This window comes from Mauremys mutica, chromosome 8, assembly GCF_020497125.1.
Source record: "Mauremys mutica isolate MM-2020 ecotype Southern chromosome 8, ASM2049712v1, whole genome shotgun sequence".
In the NCBI taxonomy this organism is placed as follows: domain Eukaryota; kingdom Metazoa; phylum Chordata; order Testudines; family Geoemydidae; genus Mauremys; species Mauremys mutica.
In genome coordinates this window covers 30,062,902-30,082,668 of record NC_059079.1, presented here as the reverse complement: position 1 = coordinate 30,082,668, position 19,767 = coordinate 30,062,902, and the positions used below count along the sequence as shown (strand labels likewise).

General features: G+C 45.7%; 1 protein-coding gene across 1 annotated transcript in view; it reads right to left on the bottom strand.

The window, feature by feature from the left end:
• Positions 1-2,712: 2,712 nt before the first annotated feature.
• Positions 2,713-19,767, bottom strand: part of LOC123376057 (calcium-activated chloride channel regulator 1-like) — a 40,891-nt gene continuing 23,836 nt past the window's right edge. The window contains exons 9-14 of the mRNA XM_045027710.1: positions 17,832-17,938; positions 13,405-13,635; positions 12,574-12,844; positions 12,142-12,306; positions 7,894-8,130; positions 2,713-3,572 (exon numbers count right to left, since the gene is read on the bottom strand). Coding sequence (XP_044883645.1) covers positions 3,034-3,572; positions 7,894-8,130; positions 12,142-12,306; positions 12,574-12,844; positions 13,405-13,635; positions 17,832-17,938 — 1,550 coding nt within the window. The 3' untranslated portion in view covers positions 2,713-3,033. The remainder of the gene's footprint in view (positions 3,573-7,893; positions 8,131-12,141; positions 12,307-12,573; positions 12,845-13,404; positions 13,636-17,831; positions 17,939-19,767) is intronic.

Sequence of the window (19,767 nt, the reverse complement as noted above, 5' to 3'; positions counted from 1 at the left end):
AAGAAAGGAGGGGTGGTGGTGGTGGTGGATGGGATGGTGGGGGGCAGTTGGGGCAGGGGTTTCAGGGGCGGTCAGGGAGGGGTGGTTGGATGGGGCAGGGGTCCCGGGAAGGCAGTCAGGAAGGAGGGGGGGTTGGATGTGGTGGTGGTGGGGCAGTCGGGGGTAGGGGGACAGGAGTGTGGATGGGGCAGGGGTCTTGGGGGTGCGTTGGGATAGGGAAGGAGGGGTTGGATGGGGTAGGAGTCCCGGGGAGGCCATCGGGGGTGAGAAGCACGGGGGGTCGGGTAGGGGTCGGGCCACAACTGGCTGTATAGGGAGGCACAGCCTCCCCTAAGTGGCCCTCCATACAATTTCGGAAACCCGATGTGGCCCTCAGGCCAAAAAGTTTGCCCACTCCTGCTCTAGGTACTTGTGTAATATAAAGAAGAGCCAATCACAACTGATGGATGAAAACTCAGATCTATCATTTTTAACTGTCCCACTAAATAAGTATTTATATGAGAGATCAGTGCATCCTTGAAGGAGCAGTTTTGGTCTCTTGGGTAAATGTGAGATTTTGGAAACATAATTGAAAATTTTGTGTGTGTGTGTGTGTATTTTGACGCTCCACTAGATGTCAGTGTAACCAAAGCGTTAAGCTGACAGACAACAACTCTATTAAATGGAGAACCAGGACAGGGATGTCTGTGGAACCATAGTTATGCTCTATCTTGCTCCATGGACACAATACATGTGGGGACTGCTACATTTTTATGCTACTGGAGGAAATATTTCCAGGAACAATCTCACAATAGATTACTCTGACTCTGTGATGTACTTCCTGCCCATACAACTTCTGTGGAGTAGAAATGTAAATACTTCTGAGAATGAGGAGCCGGTAGTACCCTCCAGTTTAGAGGTAGGATGAGCAGGCAAAATGAAGTGCTACTGAGTAGGTGGAATGCAGGTAAAACTTGGGGCACTTGAAGAGGTTGATACCTGTCAATGTTGCTTTGTGGTTGTAATTTTTCTCTTTATTCCTCCCCAAAAAGGGTCTTTCCAGCTTTTCTTCAGAATGTGCTGACTATTCTTCCAAACATCGAGGAGTGGTCCTGGCTCCCTCCAGAGATTATCAGGGCTGTTCTCAAATCAGCCAGTGAGATTGTTGCAAAGTGCTACAAGGTGCTTCCTCCTTAGGTTGAGGGCATTGTCTCTTTACAGTGCTCCTAGCTTTTGCCATGTCAGGAATGAAGGACCAGCCCCAAACACAGATCTCCAGATGGTAATCAAACTGTCATCACTAAGTCAAATGCTTCTAGGCTCCCAGCTCAATTTTTCTAACAGGAAACAGCTCAGGTATATAGGATTGGGCAGATCATCAGGTGAGAAATCCTCTATTCTTAGAATATTTCTCACCAAGACTAGAGATTAATTAAAAAATAAGAAGTAAAACGCAATCCCCAATTCCCATGGTCTGTTTTGTTTTATTGTTGTTATGAATAACAATGTGTATAAAGCACCCAAGCCTTCTGTTTATTACACAGATATTCTACTAATCACTCTCTTCTGTCCCATTCACCTATTCCCAAGAGAAGTGAAGAAAACCACCAACATGCACCAGCCAAAACAAAAACGGGGACTTATATTGCCTTTACATTTGGAAGAGCAACTAAGAGTTCAATTCAATTTCTTACTTTCACTTCATGCCATAAAAACACCATCTCAGAAACATAGGAATTGCGTTACCCAATCAGATCCATGGTCCACATGAACCCAGATACCCATCTCCGAAAGGGCTTGTCTTCACTAGTGATTTTCACTTAATATGTTTGTAAAAGCTAACATGGACATTCCCCAATGTTTGGTCCAGGCGTAGTCCAAATGTGGTAACTACCTTGAGCTAACTGTCAGTTAATTACAGTTGTAAAAAATCTGAGTGTAGGCGTATCCATGTTGGCCAATATTTCTAAGTATATGTCAGTGGAAGCAGCAAGAAATCCCATAATGGACAGTTATGGAATAATTTGCACATGGAAAAGTTCCTCCCTAGCCCCTGCTAGTGATTAGCTGAAGACCTGAAGCATGAGGGTTTATATACCTTATAAAATAATTTGATCCCATCTAATGTAACGATGGATGTTTTCATTATCCAAAGAATGGGCGATCCTTTCCCATTTCTGGAGCGTCATCACAGATCATGATGTTGCAAGTTGGGCTTGCAGGAGATGGGGAAAACCAATGAAAAGTCACCTGCTGAATAGCTTTCCTCCTGGGTGCTACATGCCTTCGTTTCGGTCATGTGCTGTGGTAGGTGGCATTTCTGCTACCCAGGAATTTAGTGTTTTCTCTTCTACTATTTGGCTTTTGTTCTGTCATTTAGAGTTGGAATGTTGCATGTGTGTTTGATGATAATATCAGGTAAAAAAGTGTTTTCCATATGCTCATTTGTGGATAACATATGGCCCTGATCCTGTGAATATTTAAACACCTGCATTAGTCATAGGATGAGAGTTGAGTTATGCATGTACCTAAGCAGTTGCAAGCTCAAGAACAACACATGTATACATTTATGTTTCCTACTCATTGAATATCACTGAAACGAATGTATGAAAACCAAAGATTACAGATCTATTTTTTTTCTTAAATCTCCCCTCCCTGACTGCTAAGCAACTGGAAAACAAAATTAGAAAGATTTTTTTCTATTTAAAAAAAAAAAACCAAAAACACAGAATACTTAATGCTGCAGAACTCTTGCAAGATTAAAATGAAAGTATACAATTAGATTGTCATTTATATGCTGCACATTATACTGATGTCTTAGTTTACTCAGTATATACTTTTAAATTCACTGTTCAGTCTACATAATGTACTGTAACATACTATACACTCATTGAAAGCAGATCAAAATACATATAAATCCACCTCTATTTTAAAGTCAATGCACTTAATTTTCAAATCCATTACAAATTTGTCTTTCCTTATGTAATTTGAAAATCACAAATAGAACAAATTAGGATAAATACCTACTGAGCTTTCATCTTACAATTAGTTTTATTACATTCTGAGCTCAAAGCTTCCCTTTCTATTTTTCTTATATAAAATATAGATAGCTGTATTAATAGCTGTAAGTATAACTATTACAGCTATTACAGACCCAATTACTATTATTGAAACATTGACACCATCATTGATAACATGATTAGGAAGCATATCAAGCAAGGATCCCTGTTTAGGAACACTGTTAGTGATTACTTCAGTAGGAAGTGTAACAGGCAAGGATCCCTGTGTAGGAACACTGTTAGTGATAACTTCAGTAGGAAGCGTATCAGGCAAGGATTCCTTTAGAGGGACAAACAGAGCTACCTGTACTACATTAGACACCTCTGAGGTCAGGGAGGCATTATCAACAGCACATATTGCAAAGTAGATTATGGTGCCATTTTCTATTGTGACATTTTCTGGTTTAAACTGAAATGATTCTTTGGTGCCAGCAGGTTTAGGTACCAGACTGGAGGTATTCACTGAAGTAGCATCCTCAAAGGTGTTTCTTAGGACCAGAAAACTTTCACTCATTTTTATTATGTATCTGTCAGCTGGAAAAAGAGAGGAATACAAGTAAGAATGTGTTAGTATGCCTATTATACTATCTGTAAATGCAAGCATAATACATGATTTGTAGAACAGTTTTGTATCTTTATAAGAACTCCAATGTTACTCCATTACCATCCCTACCATTTTACCCACCCTCATTATTGGTGGGCCTGCTTAATTGACTAACATCTGTTCTCTGTAGAGCGCTGGATAAGATTCCTGTTTGCACTTATCAGTTCCACATTTATTTGGGTCAGTAGTCTGCTGTTAACTGATGTGGGGCATTCCCTCCCTTCATGAGCACTAACCACATTATATTACCAGCACTCTTAGCTCCTGCTGGGCAGATGAGTCTTCCACATGGCAGTGCAGATAACTGCCATTAAACTGCCCCCCTCTATGCCTCCCTCCCCCACACTTCACACAAGTCTCTATAGTACTAAAATAGAAACATAACTTTTGGAGAAATGATCTTGGATGAGAAAGGATTTCTTTCACTTGTCTCTGGTGAGTATCCAGGTCAAGTATAAGATCAATCAATAAAGGGAGAGATCCCTGCATCCTGGTCAGCATCCCCTCTTAATGTGAGCAGGTTCTAAAGCAGGGGTTGGCAACCTATGGCATGCGTGCCAAAGACGGCATGCGAGCCGATTTTTAATGGCACGCGGCTGCCTGCTGGGACTCCGTTTGCCATTAAAAATCCTGCCCTGCACTCTGGGGCTGCAGCACCGGGCCGAGTGCACCAAGCCGCTGGCCCCATCCCCTGGAGCCCTGCTGCTGCGCATGCAGAGCTCTGGGGGCCAGGGCTGCACGCTCCCACGGGGCAGTGTTTGGCTCTGCGGGGAGGGAAAGATGCTTCACGCTCACCCGGAGCCCTGCCACCGTACGCGCGGCGCTCTGGGGGCCAGGGCTATGCGCTCCCGCAGGGCAATGTTTGGTTCCGGGGGGCGGGAAAGACGCTCCCCGCTGACCTGGAGTCCTGCCACTGCGCGTGCAGCACTCTGAGGGGCAGGGCTGTGCGCTCCCATGGGTAGTGTATCTGGCTCTGCTTGGAGCCTCAAGCTAAGGGGTCCGGGTCTGTGGAGGGGTGGGGGCAGTCAGGGGCAGGGAGCAGGATGGGTTGGATCAGGGGGTGGAATCCTGGGAGGGTTGGGGCGGGAGGGTCTCTGGAGGGAGGAAGTCAGGGAACGGGGGCGGGGGTGTGGATAAGGTGTGGGGGCAGTCAGGGGACAGGGAGCAGGGTGGGTTGGATGGGGGGGTGGAATCCCGGGGGTGGTGGTTAGGGGTGGGGGGTTTCTGGAGAGGGGAAGTCAGGGGGTTGGGGGGGTGGATGAGGCTTGGGAGTTCCAGGGTCTGTTAGGGGGCAGGGAGTGGATAGGGGTCAGGGCAGTCAGGGAACATGGATCAAGGAGGGTCCCGGGGGGGGCAGTTAGGGTGGGGGGGGGTCTCTGGAGGGGGTGGTCAGGGGGCAAGGACCTGGGGGGGTTGGGTGAGTCGGAAGTTCGGGGTGGGGGGGCCTGTCAGGACGCAGGGGTGGGGTGGGGGTTGCGGCAGGCAGGGAGCACGGGGAGGGTTGGATGGGTCGGGAGTTCTGGGGGTCCTGTCAGGGGGCGGGGAGCAGTTTGATGGGGCATGGGAGCCCTGGGAGTCTGTCTGCGGGTGGGGGTGTGGATAAGGGTTGGGGCAGTCAGGGGACAGGTAGAGGGTAGGGTCCTAGGGGGGCAGTCAGAGGACAAGGAACAGGGAGGCTTAGATAGGGGTTGGAGTCCTGGGGGGCAATTAGGGGCAGGGGTCCCAGGAGGGAGTAGTCAGGGGACCAGGAACGAGTGGGTTGGGGGTTCTGAGCGGGACAGTCACCCAGCCCTCTGCCCTGAGCCCCGCACTCCCCGCCCAGGCCCCTGCCCTGGGCCCTGTACCTCCTTCATACACACCCAGACCTCTGTTTGACTTCTTCACCCCCCCTCAACGACCCCAGCCCTGACTCTGGCACCCCCACACATACACAGCCCCCCCTCTGCCCTGATACCTGCACCCCCTCACATGCCCCCAGCCCTCTGCCCTGACTCTTGCACCTCCCCACATCCCCAGCCCCCCCCACACCTCATGCACCTCCCACATCCCCACCCTCACCCTGAGCATCATACGGGAGCTCCTGCACACACACACCCACATTCCCACTGGCACTCCTCGCATCATATGGGAGCTGCCCAGGTAAGTGCCCCACACCCAAACCTTCTGCCCCAACCCTGAGTCCCCTCCCTCATTCTAGCTCCTGGCCAGACCCTTCACCCCCAGCCCTGTGCTCAGTGCACTCCCACCCTCAGCTCAGTGCAGAGAGAGGAAGAGAATGGGACAGAACCAGGGAGAAGGTAGGTACCCACTGTATGTGGGCAAGGCCCCAGACTGAGCTGAGTGGATCTGGCAATCAGGATCCCAGCTGGCAGGAGCTGGCAGATGGAGCCCATGAGCGGCAGTGGGCTGAGCCACTCAGTCCACTGCCAGTCTGGAGCCCTGGCTGCTGGCCCTGCACAGCCTGCTGCCGGTCTGGGGTTCTGGCTGCCGGATCCTTCCCAGCTGGGGTCCCGGCCGCAGGCCCTGCTCAGCCCGCTGTCGGCCTAGGTGAACAGAACCCCAGACCAGCAGTGGGCTGAGCGGGCCAGCGGCGTAAGATCAACATTTTAATTTAATTTTAAATGAAGCTTCTTAAACATTTTGAAAACCTTGTTTATTTTACAATACAACACTAGTTTAGTTATATAATATATAGACTTATAGAGACCTTCTAAAAAACATTAAAATGTATTACCGGCACACAAAACCTTAAATTAGAGTGAATAAATGAAGACTCGGCACACCACTTCTGAAAGTTGCCGACCCCTGTTCTAAAGCATAGGCTGAGAGACAGCAAAATGCCTGCTCCATTTGCCAGCATAGTTAGTGTGTCAGGCATCTTGCTGCAAATGTGCCTGGCTTCCCACTGTCCACGGTTATCATTTCAAGGCTGTATGGTTCTGTTCTGCTCGTGGGTTTTCTAGTTCTTTGCTTGATTTGAGATCTACTTCCTGCTCCTCATCTTCTTTTCTATCCCTTCAGAGATGGGGTAAGGGGTAGCATAAGAGTGATCAGAAGATCTTCCTAACTGAAGTTATTCTTCCATTGCTGGCTACTCTAGCTGTGAGGCTGTTTTGAGCTGGACGAGTAGCACAAAGTAGCCACACAGAAGAACCTAGGCCAGTGTTTTGGGGATTTAATGGAGTTGTTGGTTTGTTCCCTGGTGAGCTGGTTGGCAAGAGCTGTAGGGGTATGTAAAGATTTTAATCTGAAGCTGCTCTCTGTGTGACTGCAGACTGTCTCTCTTAACCTCTCTGGCTCCTGCTGATGTGCGCACCGTAACATAGTCTGGTTACAACATACTTAAAATATACATTATGAACAAGACCTAACTGTGTCCCCATAAATGGACTAAAGACTTGGTCTGCCCATGTTGTAACTGGGTCCCCTGACTTATTTAAAGTTGCAGTGAAGACAGGGGCTAAGCCTTGGAAGAGTCACTGGTGAATGTTTGTGATGTAATTGGTTTGCCTTTGTAAACTACCATAAGGCCGGTTGGTATGGAAGCTTTGCATTTTCTGTCGTACCAGGTTTGGGAAAACAGGCACTGACTTTTGTGTTTCTCCACTACCGCTCTGACCAGAGGCCCCACCCTCACCCCACCTCTTCTCCTGAGGCCCCACCCTCACCCCATCTATTGCCACCCCGACTCTGCCATCTCCCCCACATGCCCACTTCTTCCCATCCTCTTCCCCTTCCTCTTCCCACTGTCCCCTGCCCCATCCCCTTCTCTTCCCACCACCCCATCCCCCTACCCCTGGCCACCAAACAGCTGATCGGTGGCTAGCCTTGGGGCCCTGCCAAACAGCTGATCTGCAGCCAGCCCCGGGACCCCTCCGAAGTGACTAGTGGGTGCTGAGCTCCCCCTATTTTTCCATGGGTGTTTGAGCCCTGGAGCACTGATGGAGTTGGTGCCTATGTTTGGGAGTGTTCCATGTTTCTTTAAACATTTTTTTAAGCATTAAGTGGGTCTAACATGAATATCCTATTGAACAGGGAATTCATTGGTTACACTGAGTCCTGATCTACACTAGGAAATTTTACAGAAAAAATCTAGAGTAGGTCAAGCCACAGTGATGGTCATATATTTTGCAGATGGGACAGACAGAGCTTTTTTCCTCACCTCTCCTTGGCTGGCTCATCGTATGTAATTTCAGATAACTGACAATACTGCATCACTTCCAGCTGACTAAAACAAAACTTCCAACTTACCTTGTCCCTCATCCAAGTCATTCCCGGGAGCTGTCCAAGACAAGTGAATTTTATCTTCTTCAAACTGAGCCTCAAGGTCAGTAATTTTACAGGGTGGGAACACATCAGTAAATCCTCCTGATGGAACATTCTTCACTACAAAAGAACCTCCTGTTGCAACTCTGTTGAAACTTCCCAGCTTTGCGTGAATTTCCTCATCACTAGGTTCAGGTCTTGGTGCATTCATTTTGATTTCACCTGCCCCCAAAAAGAAAAAAAATTGCTCATGCTATTTGAACATTACAAAACTCCAAATCATAACACACTTTCTTTTTATCTAGCATTCCCTGTCTCTTTAGTCTACTTTTTTTCTCTGGCTTATTCAAGTTTAGTGCAAAAATTAGCAAGGCTAAAAACCAAAGTGAACTTCAGGATCCTGCATCCTTGCACAAAACTAAGGGAGACCCCAAAAGCAAACCAGATTTCAAGTGCAGTTGAAAGTAGCAACAGTGTCTATTACCCATTAGGGTATTTAAGGTATTAAGCAGGTGTCAGTGGGACGTGGTTGTGATAAGGTAGCTTCCACCCATCTCTTCCTAGGTACTGCAGGCATTATAAGAATTACAACCTTGTAGGAATTTCCTTACTTTTCTGGGTTTAAGTTGGACACATTTTTATGTAGACTTTTTTTATTCAGTATAATCTAATTTTCTTGGAATACAGAAAATTGTTTCTGTGTGTACGTGCACACGTGTGCAAGGAGGATATGGAATGCAAAAGCTAACAATCTAAAATTAAGGTTGAGAAATCAGGCACTCAAAAGTCAAGAAATTGCAAACCCTAAGTTTTCTACCACCATATTATATATCAGGGGTCGGCAACCTTTCACAAGTGGTGTGCTGAGTCTTCATTTATTCACTCTAATTTAAGGTTTTGTGTGGCAGTAATACATTTTAATATTTTTAGAAGGTCTCTATAAGTCTATATATTATATAACTAAACTAGTGCTGTATTGTAAAATAAACAAGGTTTTCAAAATGTTTAAGAAGCTTAATTTAAAATTAAATTAAAATGTTGATCTTACGCCCCCGGTCCGCTCAGCCCACTGCTGGTCTGGGGTTCTATTCACCTAGGCCGGCAGCGGGCTGAGCGGGGCCTGTGGCCGGGACCCCAGCTGGCAAGGGTCCGTCAGCCAGAACCCCAGACCGGCAGTAGGGGTCTGCTGCTCAGGGGTTCCATCCACCGGCTCCTGCCAGCTGGGATCCTGATTGCCAGATCCACTCAGCTCACTGCCAGTCTGGGGCCTTGCCCACATACAGTGGGTACCTATCTTCTCCCTGGTTCTGGCCCATTCTTTTCCTCTCTCTGCCCTGAGATAAGGGTGGGAGTGCACTGAGCACAGGGCTGGGGGTGAAGGGTCGGGCCAGGATCCAGAATGAGGGAGAGGGCTCAGGGTTGGGGCAGAAGGTTTGGGTGTGGGGCACTTACCTGGGCAGCTCCCATATGATGCGAGGAGTGCCAGTGGGAATGTGGGTGTGTGTGTGCAGGAGCTCCCGTTTGATGCTCAGGGTGAGGGTGGGGATGTGGGGGGTGCATGAGGTGTGGGGGCTGGAGATGTGGGGGGCGGTGCAAGAGTCAGGGCAGAGGGCTGGGGGCATGTGAGGGGGTGCAGGTGTCAGGGCAGAGGGGGGGCTGTGTATGTGTGGGGGTGCCAGAGTCAGGGCTGGGGTCGTGTGTGTGTGTGTGTGTGTGTATGTGTGTGAAGAAGTCAAACAGAGGTCTGGGTGTGTCTGAGGGAGGTACAGGGCCCAGGGCAGGGGTCTGGGGTGTGTGTGGGGGGGTGTGGGGCTCAGGGCAGAGGGCTGGGTGACTGTCCCGCTCAGAACCCCCAACCCACTCACTCCTTGTCCCCTGACTACTCCCTCCTGGGACCCCTGCCCCTAACTGCCCCCCAACCCCCTATCCCCTATCTAAGCCTCCCTGTTCCTTGTCCCTTGACTGCCCCCCCTAGGACCCTACCCCCTACCTGTCCCCTGACTGCCCCAACCCTTATCCACACCCCCACCCCCAGACAGACTCCCAGGACTCCCATGCCCCATCCAACCGCTCTCCGTTCCCTGACAGGACCCCCAGAACTCCCGACCCATCCAACCCTCCCTGTGCTCCCTGCCTGCTGCAACTCCCCCCCACCCCTGCCTCCTGACAGCCCCCCCACCCCAAACTTCCGACTCATCCAACCCCCCCAGGTCCTTGCCCCCGATCACCCCTCCAAAGACCCCCCACCCTAACAGCCCCCCCAGAACCTTCCTTGCTTCCTGTCCCCTGACTATCCTGACCCCTATCCACCCCTGCCCCCTAACAGACCCCGGAACTCCCATGCCTCATCCACCCCGCCCCGCTCCCTGACTTCCCCCCTCCAGAGACCCTCCCGCCCCAACCCTCCCAGGATTCCACCCCCCGATCCAACCCATCCTGCTCCCTGCCCCTGACTGCCCCCACCCCTCCACAGACCCGGACCCCTTAGCTTGAGGCTCCAAGCAGAGCCAGATACACTACCCCAGGGGAGCGCACAGCCCTGCCCCTCAGAGTGCTGCACGCGCGGCAGCAGGGCTCCGGGTGAGTGGGGAGAGTCTTTCCCTCCCACCGGAACCAAACATTGCCCCGCGGGAGCACGTAGCCCTGGCCCCCAGAGCGACAGGGCTCTGGGTGAGCGAGGAGCATCTTTCCCTATCCACAGAGCCAAAAATCCTGCCCAGTGCGGCAAGCCGCGGGGTCCGCGGTCCCGGGCTGGAGCACCGGGCTGAGTGCACCAAGGCACTGGCCCCTCCCCCGCCTTCTCCCCTCCCCTAGAGCCTTGCTGCCGCGCGCGCAGAGCTCTGGGGGCCGGAGCTGCGCGCTCCCACAGGGCAGTGTTTGGCTCCGCAGGGAGGGAAAGATGCTCCCCTGCCACCGCACGTGCAGCGTTTGGCTCCGCGAGGGGATGTTTACTGATAAAATAACATTAAGGTGTATATTTAACAAGGAAAACAGGAACAGGAACGATGTAGCCAAGTGAACACTGAGGTACAAATCTTAACTGTTTGAACCTCCTGAGGGTTTTGGGTGTCTAATATCTCAAATTTGGAGTGTGGTTCTTACTCAGTAGAGCTGCCAACCCAGAGTCAGATCTGCTGGCTCAAATGGCAAAAAGTAAGTTACTATTTTCCCCCTGCAAACAAACTGTTGTTAACCAAGTTCCATTTGCAGAGCAAACTCGGTAACTAATGCCTTCAAATTATGCCCCCAGTTACATTTGTGCAATCCCACTAAAGGCCAGAGGGTTGCATAGATATACTGAGCATGGCATTTGGCCTGCAGACCCCAGTGACAATGCACAAGCCAGAAAGAACACAACTTGATTGTCAGATCTTAGGCTGAGTCTGTTGCTAATCTGTAACTAGAGCAAATTTGTTCTGGAGTGTTTGAGAAAACAAGTGTAGAATTTGACAATACTATTTTTATAAAGTCACTTTTCAGAATAAAACTATATTTTAATGATGAAATAACTGTTTTCATTGCACTTGATGATTTTGGGCCTTTAGATCAAAAGAGAAATGCAAAAATAATGAAAAAATGAAAGATGAAAAAATATACTAAATTACAACACACTCGTAACAGACTCATTTTAAAAGAAGCATTAACTGAAGCTCCATTGATTGAGAAGGCTTAAGCAGCAAGATCTTAATAGCAATATCCATACTTGTGGTTTCTGGAACTGAGAATCTTTAACTCACACAGGCCTAATGGAAAGAGTCCTGAAAAATATGTCCAGAAAGCCCAACAGAAGAACAGAAAAATTCTCATGTGGAGGCATTAAACGGATAACTTTAAAATTTCATAACTTTGAAACTGATTCCCTGAAACCTCATTTTTAAGTCTCAGTGAAACATACACATTTAAAATTTCTAACTTCAGCTGTTTTTTAATATGATTTTCAGTTCCAGGATCTCTGGCAACTCCCATGTGTTCCAAAGAGCACTGAGTTATTATAATATATATATTTTTATAAAATATGGTACTATACCCAGTGCTCATATATAGCAAAAATACTGTGGTTCCAGCTATTGTTTTCTAAAAGTATAACTAATAGTGGAAAAGATACATGTAACAAATGTTAAGGTCAAAAAGCTTTTTGTGAAGCTAAATGATCTCCCCTTCACCCATATTTTTATACATGCACACACAGAGAGAGAGAGAGAGAGTATTTTCTGTTTCATGAATGTTCCTTACCATTTTCTATGTAGCCTGGAACATATAAGGCTCGGCTCTGCCTGTGGCTAAGTCTGACAGTCTGATTTCTCCCCTGGACACGCAATTTTAAGTTGTATCTACTGTTTCCCTTGAAAGATGTAAAGTACTTTGAATAGATTCCATCATTCTTGGTAATATCAGCACCTAGACATACAAATAGTAATAATTAACTATCCAAACAAGGTACCTTTGTTAAGCAAGGGTATTGCTTGACAAAAGCAGTGGGGGAGACCAGAGTTACCATCTCCCTCCACTTGCTACCTCTTGTTCTGTGCTTATGGCATAGGCATGACCGAATCCTTAGTGATAAGTTTGGAAGCAGCGTCTAGAGACATTCTAAAATACATACCACAAAATGGGGAGCGTATACATTTCTAGACAAAAATGTAACGAAAGTAATAATCAGATTACCGGAACCATCATCAAGAAGTCTGAGCTCCACTGCAGATCCAGTCTCTTGTTCAACAGTGGCCATCACGGTTGCACCAAGAACGGGCGAAAATCCCTGACTAACTTCTGCATAAATCACCATTGGATTAGGGAAGTCATTTGTATCCTTATTCATGTGGGCTTTCACAATCACTGGTGGGTCAGTCAAAGATGCTGGTCGAGAGGTTACTATCATTGATATGACTTGAGATTCTGTGTGGTTATTTTGAATCATATATAACCAATCCCCCACCTGCAAATCAAATATATGGACTATAAAAATATAATATAAGACTTCATTAGTCTAAGGGCAGCTTCGTGTTTCCCTTAGTTAATTATTATCTTAGTTCAGGGGAGATTTTCCAAGGCACAAAGGGCAGTTAGGGTATTGCTAGAGGACGAGAGCTGAGGTAATTTGGGTACCTTACTTATGATTCTTCGTGCTCTCAAATGTTTGGTTTCTTTTAAATTTAACCTTATGTCTGAATTTGCTCAGTTTCATTGGTGGATGTTTGAGAATTATCACATTCTTGGAAGGAGTGGAACCCGTATATTATAGATATGTACTCTCAACCTTAACTTCCCCTGAATTCAGTGTTTTGTCTGGCAGTCTGTATACTTGAGATGTGTATAGAGCATAATAAAAAATTAGGAAGAGCACAAATGACAGTTAGATACCCAAGTCAGTGGAGTTACACCAAGGAGAAAATTGGTTCATTAGGAATATGTGTTTATAACTTCTAAAAAAGGAGGGTGCATTTTAGTTTATGAAAATATTAATGTTTGGATAATAAAACAAAGTTTAGTCCTTACCTCTGCAGTGCCTGCTATATTCAGTCGAGCTGTTCGGAGGTTTATATTACTAACTGTGAAGTTTGACGTTCTATATTCTTTTTCTTTGGGGTCCCACAGTGAAATGTCTGGTGGAGATGTGCTTCGATCCCATGTAACTACAAAGAAGGTGTCCTTTCCCACAGTGCTATCTACAGTCACTGTACCATGCATCCTCTGGTTGACTGCGACACTCTGAGCTGTACTTTCAAGCTATTAGACAATAAAATATGTTTCATGGCTAGTTAGCAGATAAACACTTAAAATACCAGTCATTTCAGAGTGGTTCATTTTCCTCTTAAAGGGGAGAACAAATCAATATTTTGCCTATTCAGAGGGCACCTTGACTGGCTGGTGGACAACTGGCCCACGTCTGGAAGAGGGGACAGAGGAGGATTAATGCAGGCACCACCCTGAGCAGGCCTCTGCTGTTCTGGGCAGAGCTCAGGGTTGTGCAAAGGAGGCAGGAGCCTCCTGCCACTGTGTCTCCACATATGGGGAACTAGCCGGAGGGCGAGGGCCATGTGGACTAGCCGTTGAAGGGAGTGGAATGATGAAGCCCTGAGCAAATATAGTAACCAAGGGTCTCCTTCCACTGCTCTTTGTGGTCTATCCACCTAGCTATCAAATGACGTCTGTGCAGGAGACTAGTGCTACATTTCCTCTGCAGCTGTCAGCCTGTTTCCAGAAAGACCGCACAATGAGAGAGCCATACAACCACAGGTAGGGACAACAGAAAATCAATGAGAGAGACAGACAGAAATTATAAAACACAGCAAGAAGATAAACAAGATTTCCTTTACCAACATTGGTGTTGCACATGTGAGCTACCAGAATTTACGGATAAGCTACCAATATACGTTTTATAGTGCTCACTTCTCTTTTATGGATTAGAAAAACTACAATTAGAAAAGTATATTTTAATAAAATAACTTTCTGTTTAGAATAAAAATGGGAAACTAGATACTGAAACACTATTGCAAAGAGCATCTGGATAGACATTTGAAAGTCAGGTGTTCAGATGGTACTCTAGTGCTGAGATTGATATAAGTGCTTAGAAAGTAAGATCAATTGGTTTTTAATAGCAGCTGTCAATAGCCCAGCAAATAAAGAAATGTTTTGTTTTCTTTCTCCTGAAGAGATGTGATAGTGGGGCTACATAACAGGAAACCTAATAATAATGGGAGATTTCAGCTATCCCCATATTGACTGGGAATGTGTCACCTCAGGATGGGATGGAAATATAAAATTTCTAGATATCATTAATGATTTCTTTTTGTAGCAGCTAGTCCAGGAACCCACAAACGGAGACACATGTCTTTAATTAGTCCTACGTGGTTCTCAGGATCTGGTCCAAGAGGTGAATATAGCTGAACTGCCTGGCAGTAGCACCAATACTGTAATTAAATTTAACATTCTTGTAGGGGAGAAAATACCAAAGATACCCCCCACAGCAGCATTTAACTTCAAATATGGGAACTAAACAAAAATGAGGAGGTTAAATGGAAATTAAAAGGAACAGTCAGAGGAGTGAAATGCCTTCAAATTGCATGCAAACTTTTAAAACCACTAAGATAGAGGCTCAAAAGATGTGTATACCTCAAATAGAAAAAATGCTGTTAGTTTTTGTCTCTCTTGCTAGCTGCTCTTCACACTCGTTTTTGGCCTTCCTAATTATACTACTTCACTTCATTTGCAAGAGTTTGTTGCGTTCTATTTTCCTCTGTAGGATTTGACTTCAAATTTTTAAAACATGTCTTTTTGTTTCTAACCACATCTGTTTCCTCTGCTGTTTAGTCATGATGGCACTGTTTAGGTCCTCTTCCTGTTTTGTTTGAGTATATCAGAAGCAGGAAGCCTGCCAAACAATCAGTGAGGCCATTGGATGATCAAAGTGCTAAAGGAGCGCTCAAGGAAAACAAGACCTTTGTGGAGAAGATAAATGAATTATTTGCATCAATCTTCACTGCAGAGGATGTAAGGGAGGTTCCCACACCCGAGCCATTCTATCCCAGACTGAGGTGCCAGTGTAGGAGTTTTTGGAACAAATAGATACATTAAACAGTAATAAGTCACCAGGACCAGATCGTATTCACCCAAGAGTTCTTAAGGAACTCAAAAATGAAATTGCAGAACTACTAACTGTGGTATGTAACCTATTGCTTAAATCAGCCTCTGTACCATATGACTGGTGGATAGCTAATGTAATGCTAAGTTTTTTAAAAAGCTTCAGAGGCGATCCTGGCAATTACAGGGCAGTAAGCCTAACTCCAGTACCAGGCAAATTGGTTGAAACTAGTAAAGATCAGAATTATTGGACTAATAGATTAATGTGATATGTTGGGCAAGAGTCAATATGGCTTCTGTAAAGGGGAATCACGTCTCACCAATCTACTGCATTAGTATTCTTTTAGGAGGTCAACAAATATGGACAAGAGTGATCCAGTGCCCATACTGTATGAGGACTTTCAGAAAGCCTTAGACAAGGTCCCTCACCAAAGGCTCTTAAGCAAAGTAAGAAGTGATGGGATAAGAAGGAAGCTCCTCTCCTGGATCAGAAATCAGTTAAAAGACAGGAAACAAAGGGTAGGAATAAATAGTGAGTTTTCAGAATGGAGAGAGGTAAATAGCAGGATTCCCCAGGGATCTGTACTAGACTAGTGCTGTTCAACTTATTCATAAGTGATCTGGAAAAGGGGGCAAAAACAGGGAGGTGGCAAAATTTGCAGATGATACAAAATACTTGACTGCAAAAGTTATAAAGCTGACTGCAAAGAGTTACAAAGGGATCTCACAAAATTGAGTGATTGGGCAATAAAATGGCAGATGAAATTCAGTGCTGATAAATGCAAAGTAATGCACATTGGAAAACATAACCCCGATTATACATACAAAATGATGGGGGTCTAAATTAGCTGTTACCACTCAAGAAAGAGATCTTGGAATCATTGTGAATAGTTCTCTGAAAACATCCACTCAACGTGCAGCAGCAGTAAAAAAACGAACAGAATGTTAGGAACCACTAGGAAAGGGATAGATAATAAGAAAGTAAATATCATAATGCTGCTATATAAACCCATGACATGCCCACACCTTGGCTACTGTGTGAAGTTCTAGTAGTCCCATCTCAAAAAATGAGACATTAGATTTGGAAAAAGTACAGAGAAAGGGGAAAAATGATTAGGTGTATGGAACAGCTTCCATATGAGACGAGAATAAAAAGATGTTTACTGTTCAGTTTAGAAAAGAAATGACTATGAGGTGATATGATAGAAGTATATAAAATCACGAATGTTGTGGAGAAAGTGAATAAGGAAGTGTTAGTTACCTCTTCACATAAAACAAGAACCAGAGGTCACCCAATGAAATGAATAATCATCAGGTTTAATACAAACATAAGGAAGTACTTCTTCACACAACATACAGTCAACCTGTGGAACTCTTTGCCAGGGGATGTTGCAAAGACCAAAATATAACTGGGATCTAGAAAGAATTAGATAAGTTAATGGAGGATAGGGCCATCAATGGCTACTTGCCAAGACAGTCAGGGATGCAGCTTCATGCTCTGAGTGTCCCTAAACCTCTGACTGCCAGAAGCTGGGACTGGAGGACAGGCGATGGATCAGTTGATAAATTGCCCTGTTCTATTCATTCCCTCTGAAGCATCTGGCACGGGCCACTGTTGGAAGACAGGTTACTGGGCTAGATGGACCATTGGTCTGACCCAGTATGGCCATTCTTAAGTTCTTGTCAAGACAAGTATACAATTGCAGAGAAGCTAAGGAGTCCGTGACCAAACCTATATTAGTTGCTGTGCATGATTCCGATAAAGTGCAAAACTGGGTCTGTAGCAGAGATTTAACAAAGTGAAGGATGAGTTAAGTTATAGATAGCACAACCCAAGAGCTGTTGTAGAAATAGGAGTACTACTAGTCTCAATTATTTTGAAGAAATCATTGCTCAGTTGAAGTAGATCATGAAAAGTGTCAGGAAAGCTGGGAACGAAAAACTTATCTAATGCTTAGAAGAGAAGCTGTTAAGATTCCTCATTATTGATAACGTTAGTATAATAACAAGATCGCTTATTTACAACATTCTACACAGCAGTGACCACACATACTATGGTATTTCTGCCTACCTCTATCTGTATAAGTCCCTTTCCATTAGCTAATTGAAAGAAATTTTAATTTTCTTTGTTTCATTATCTGTTTCATTTTATTGTTAATAACAGAGCACACACACACACACACACACACACAAATCCCACTGCCATTTCCAAATATCAGTTTATATTTTAAGATCAGTCACTGGCAGTGCAATAGTTAAGATTACAGACTACTATAATTACTCTTAATTGACCAGTAACTGATTAATAATGTGAAAAAACAAACAAAATTTGAAACTCAGACCTGAATAGACTGTCCAAAAATGTTTCCACTTCTGGATGAAATTCCACTGAATGCATCAGTTAGGCCATTGGAATCAACTGTATCGGTGGCATACAACTTTAAGCCTCCTGAAATATGATTGTTAAAATAATCAGAATAGTCATTTACTGTAAAAAAAATAGGTCTTCGTTATGTGCCTTATGCTAGTTTGGCTGTTGCTATAGAGCACAGTGTTAATCTGATAAATTAAATGTTGGTCCCTTATTGTCCTTTATTTATGGGGCAGTGCAGGGAGGACCCGCTGGGTGGTGGGGAATCAATTAATACAAACACCCAGAGAGTTCCTGCAGAAAGCAAGTCTGACCTGGGAAATGATCCTTTCTGTTCACATTTTAACTCCACCTAGCTTGGTCTGACTAAGAATTGTCACCTGTAGCACTTCATCAAGTACAGTGGTCACTCATTGGCTGTTCTTGGTAAGTCTGGACTCTGAGCCATGGACCTGTAAAGTGCAATTCCACTCTGAAAAATACCTCTGTAAAAATGACCTGGTGGAATTCCAAGATTATTGCTTCTCATTGGCTCAGATCAAATCTGCTTAGTTTACAAATATAACTTTTGGGCCTCTTTTTCATTTGTTCTGAGCACCCATAATGCCAATGGGAACGTCTGGTGCTCAGTGTCTTTGAAAATCTGGCCATTTATTTCAAACAGTGAGCCCTGCCCGCTGAGACTGGGCTCTGAAAGACCAGCTGGGTTCTTCCTGGCTCACACATCAACCACTTAACACTAAAGATTCTGTGATCAAAACTTAGTGAACTATTCTGTTATAATCGGAGGTGAAAGTAAGCCGGTCTGGTCCAGTACGGCATACCGCCAAGAGCCGGTATGCCGTGCTGGACCGGACTGGCTTCTCCAGCAGTGATTTAAAGGGCCCAAGGCTCCAGCCCCTGCGGGGAGCCCCGGGGCCTTTAAATCACCCCTGGAGCTCTGGCAGCCGGGCTTGGGCGGGGATTTACAGGGCTCGGAGCTCCGGCTGCGGGGAGCCCCAGACCCTTTAATTTGCCCTTGAGCCCTGGGGCTCCCAGGTACCTCTGCAGCTGGTAGTTCCAGGGTGATTTAAAGCCCCATGGGCACCCAGCCACAGCCGGAACCCCAGGGACTTTGAATCTTGAAAGGCCCCGCCTCTTCCAGTTGGGGCCACGCCTCTCCTGGTGGAGGTCATGCTCCCGCTCAGGAGTCTGGCGTACCGGTAAGCCCTTTAAGTTATTTTCACCCCGGGTTATAATACACAAACCAGAACAGAATTCAGGTTGTTCTCTCACAGCCATGTTGGCTGTACAATGCTAACGAGTAAAAAGCAGTATGATCTTATTTAAGTCCCTGAAGCAAGCAGATGTGACTCTGAATACACAAAAGGAGCATCTCTGTTGACTAAGAAGGTGCAATTTATACCTAGTCACTATTCAGAGTAAAGCTACATTGTAAATCAACGCATGGAATTCCCATGGTAGTTGCCCTGTACTGCAGCATCACCCAGCACCCATCTGGCTTTCCTTAAAATGGCTGAAGTTAAAAGTAACAGTGCAGCTCCAACTCAAAGCAGAGCTGACTGAGCCTCCTACTTGTAAATATAGAGTCTGTGGTTGCTGACTCCTCAGCTAGAGCCCTCCAGCTGTGACTGTTTGTGAGTTGGTCATTATTTAACTATTTCGGACATTAATAGGTTTGCATATCACTGCTGTGTAAACATCAGAAATAAAATGTTAATCATTTCAACACCGAGCTTATCTTTTTGTTTAGAAGAACATCCTCCATGTTAAGTCCTTGGGGCAGCCGGTGTAGGAAACAATCACTTGAGGCCAGAGAGCAGACAGCTAACCAAAACCTCCATTTTATTTACAGAAACAGAGAGCTCACTCAGCCGGTTGAAACCGGCTGAGCTATCCCTTAATAG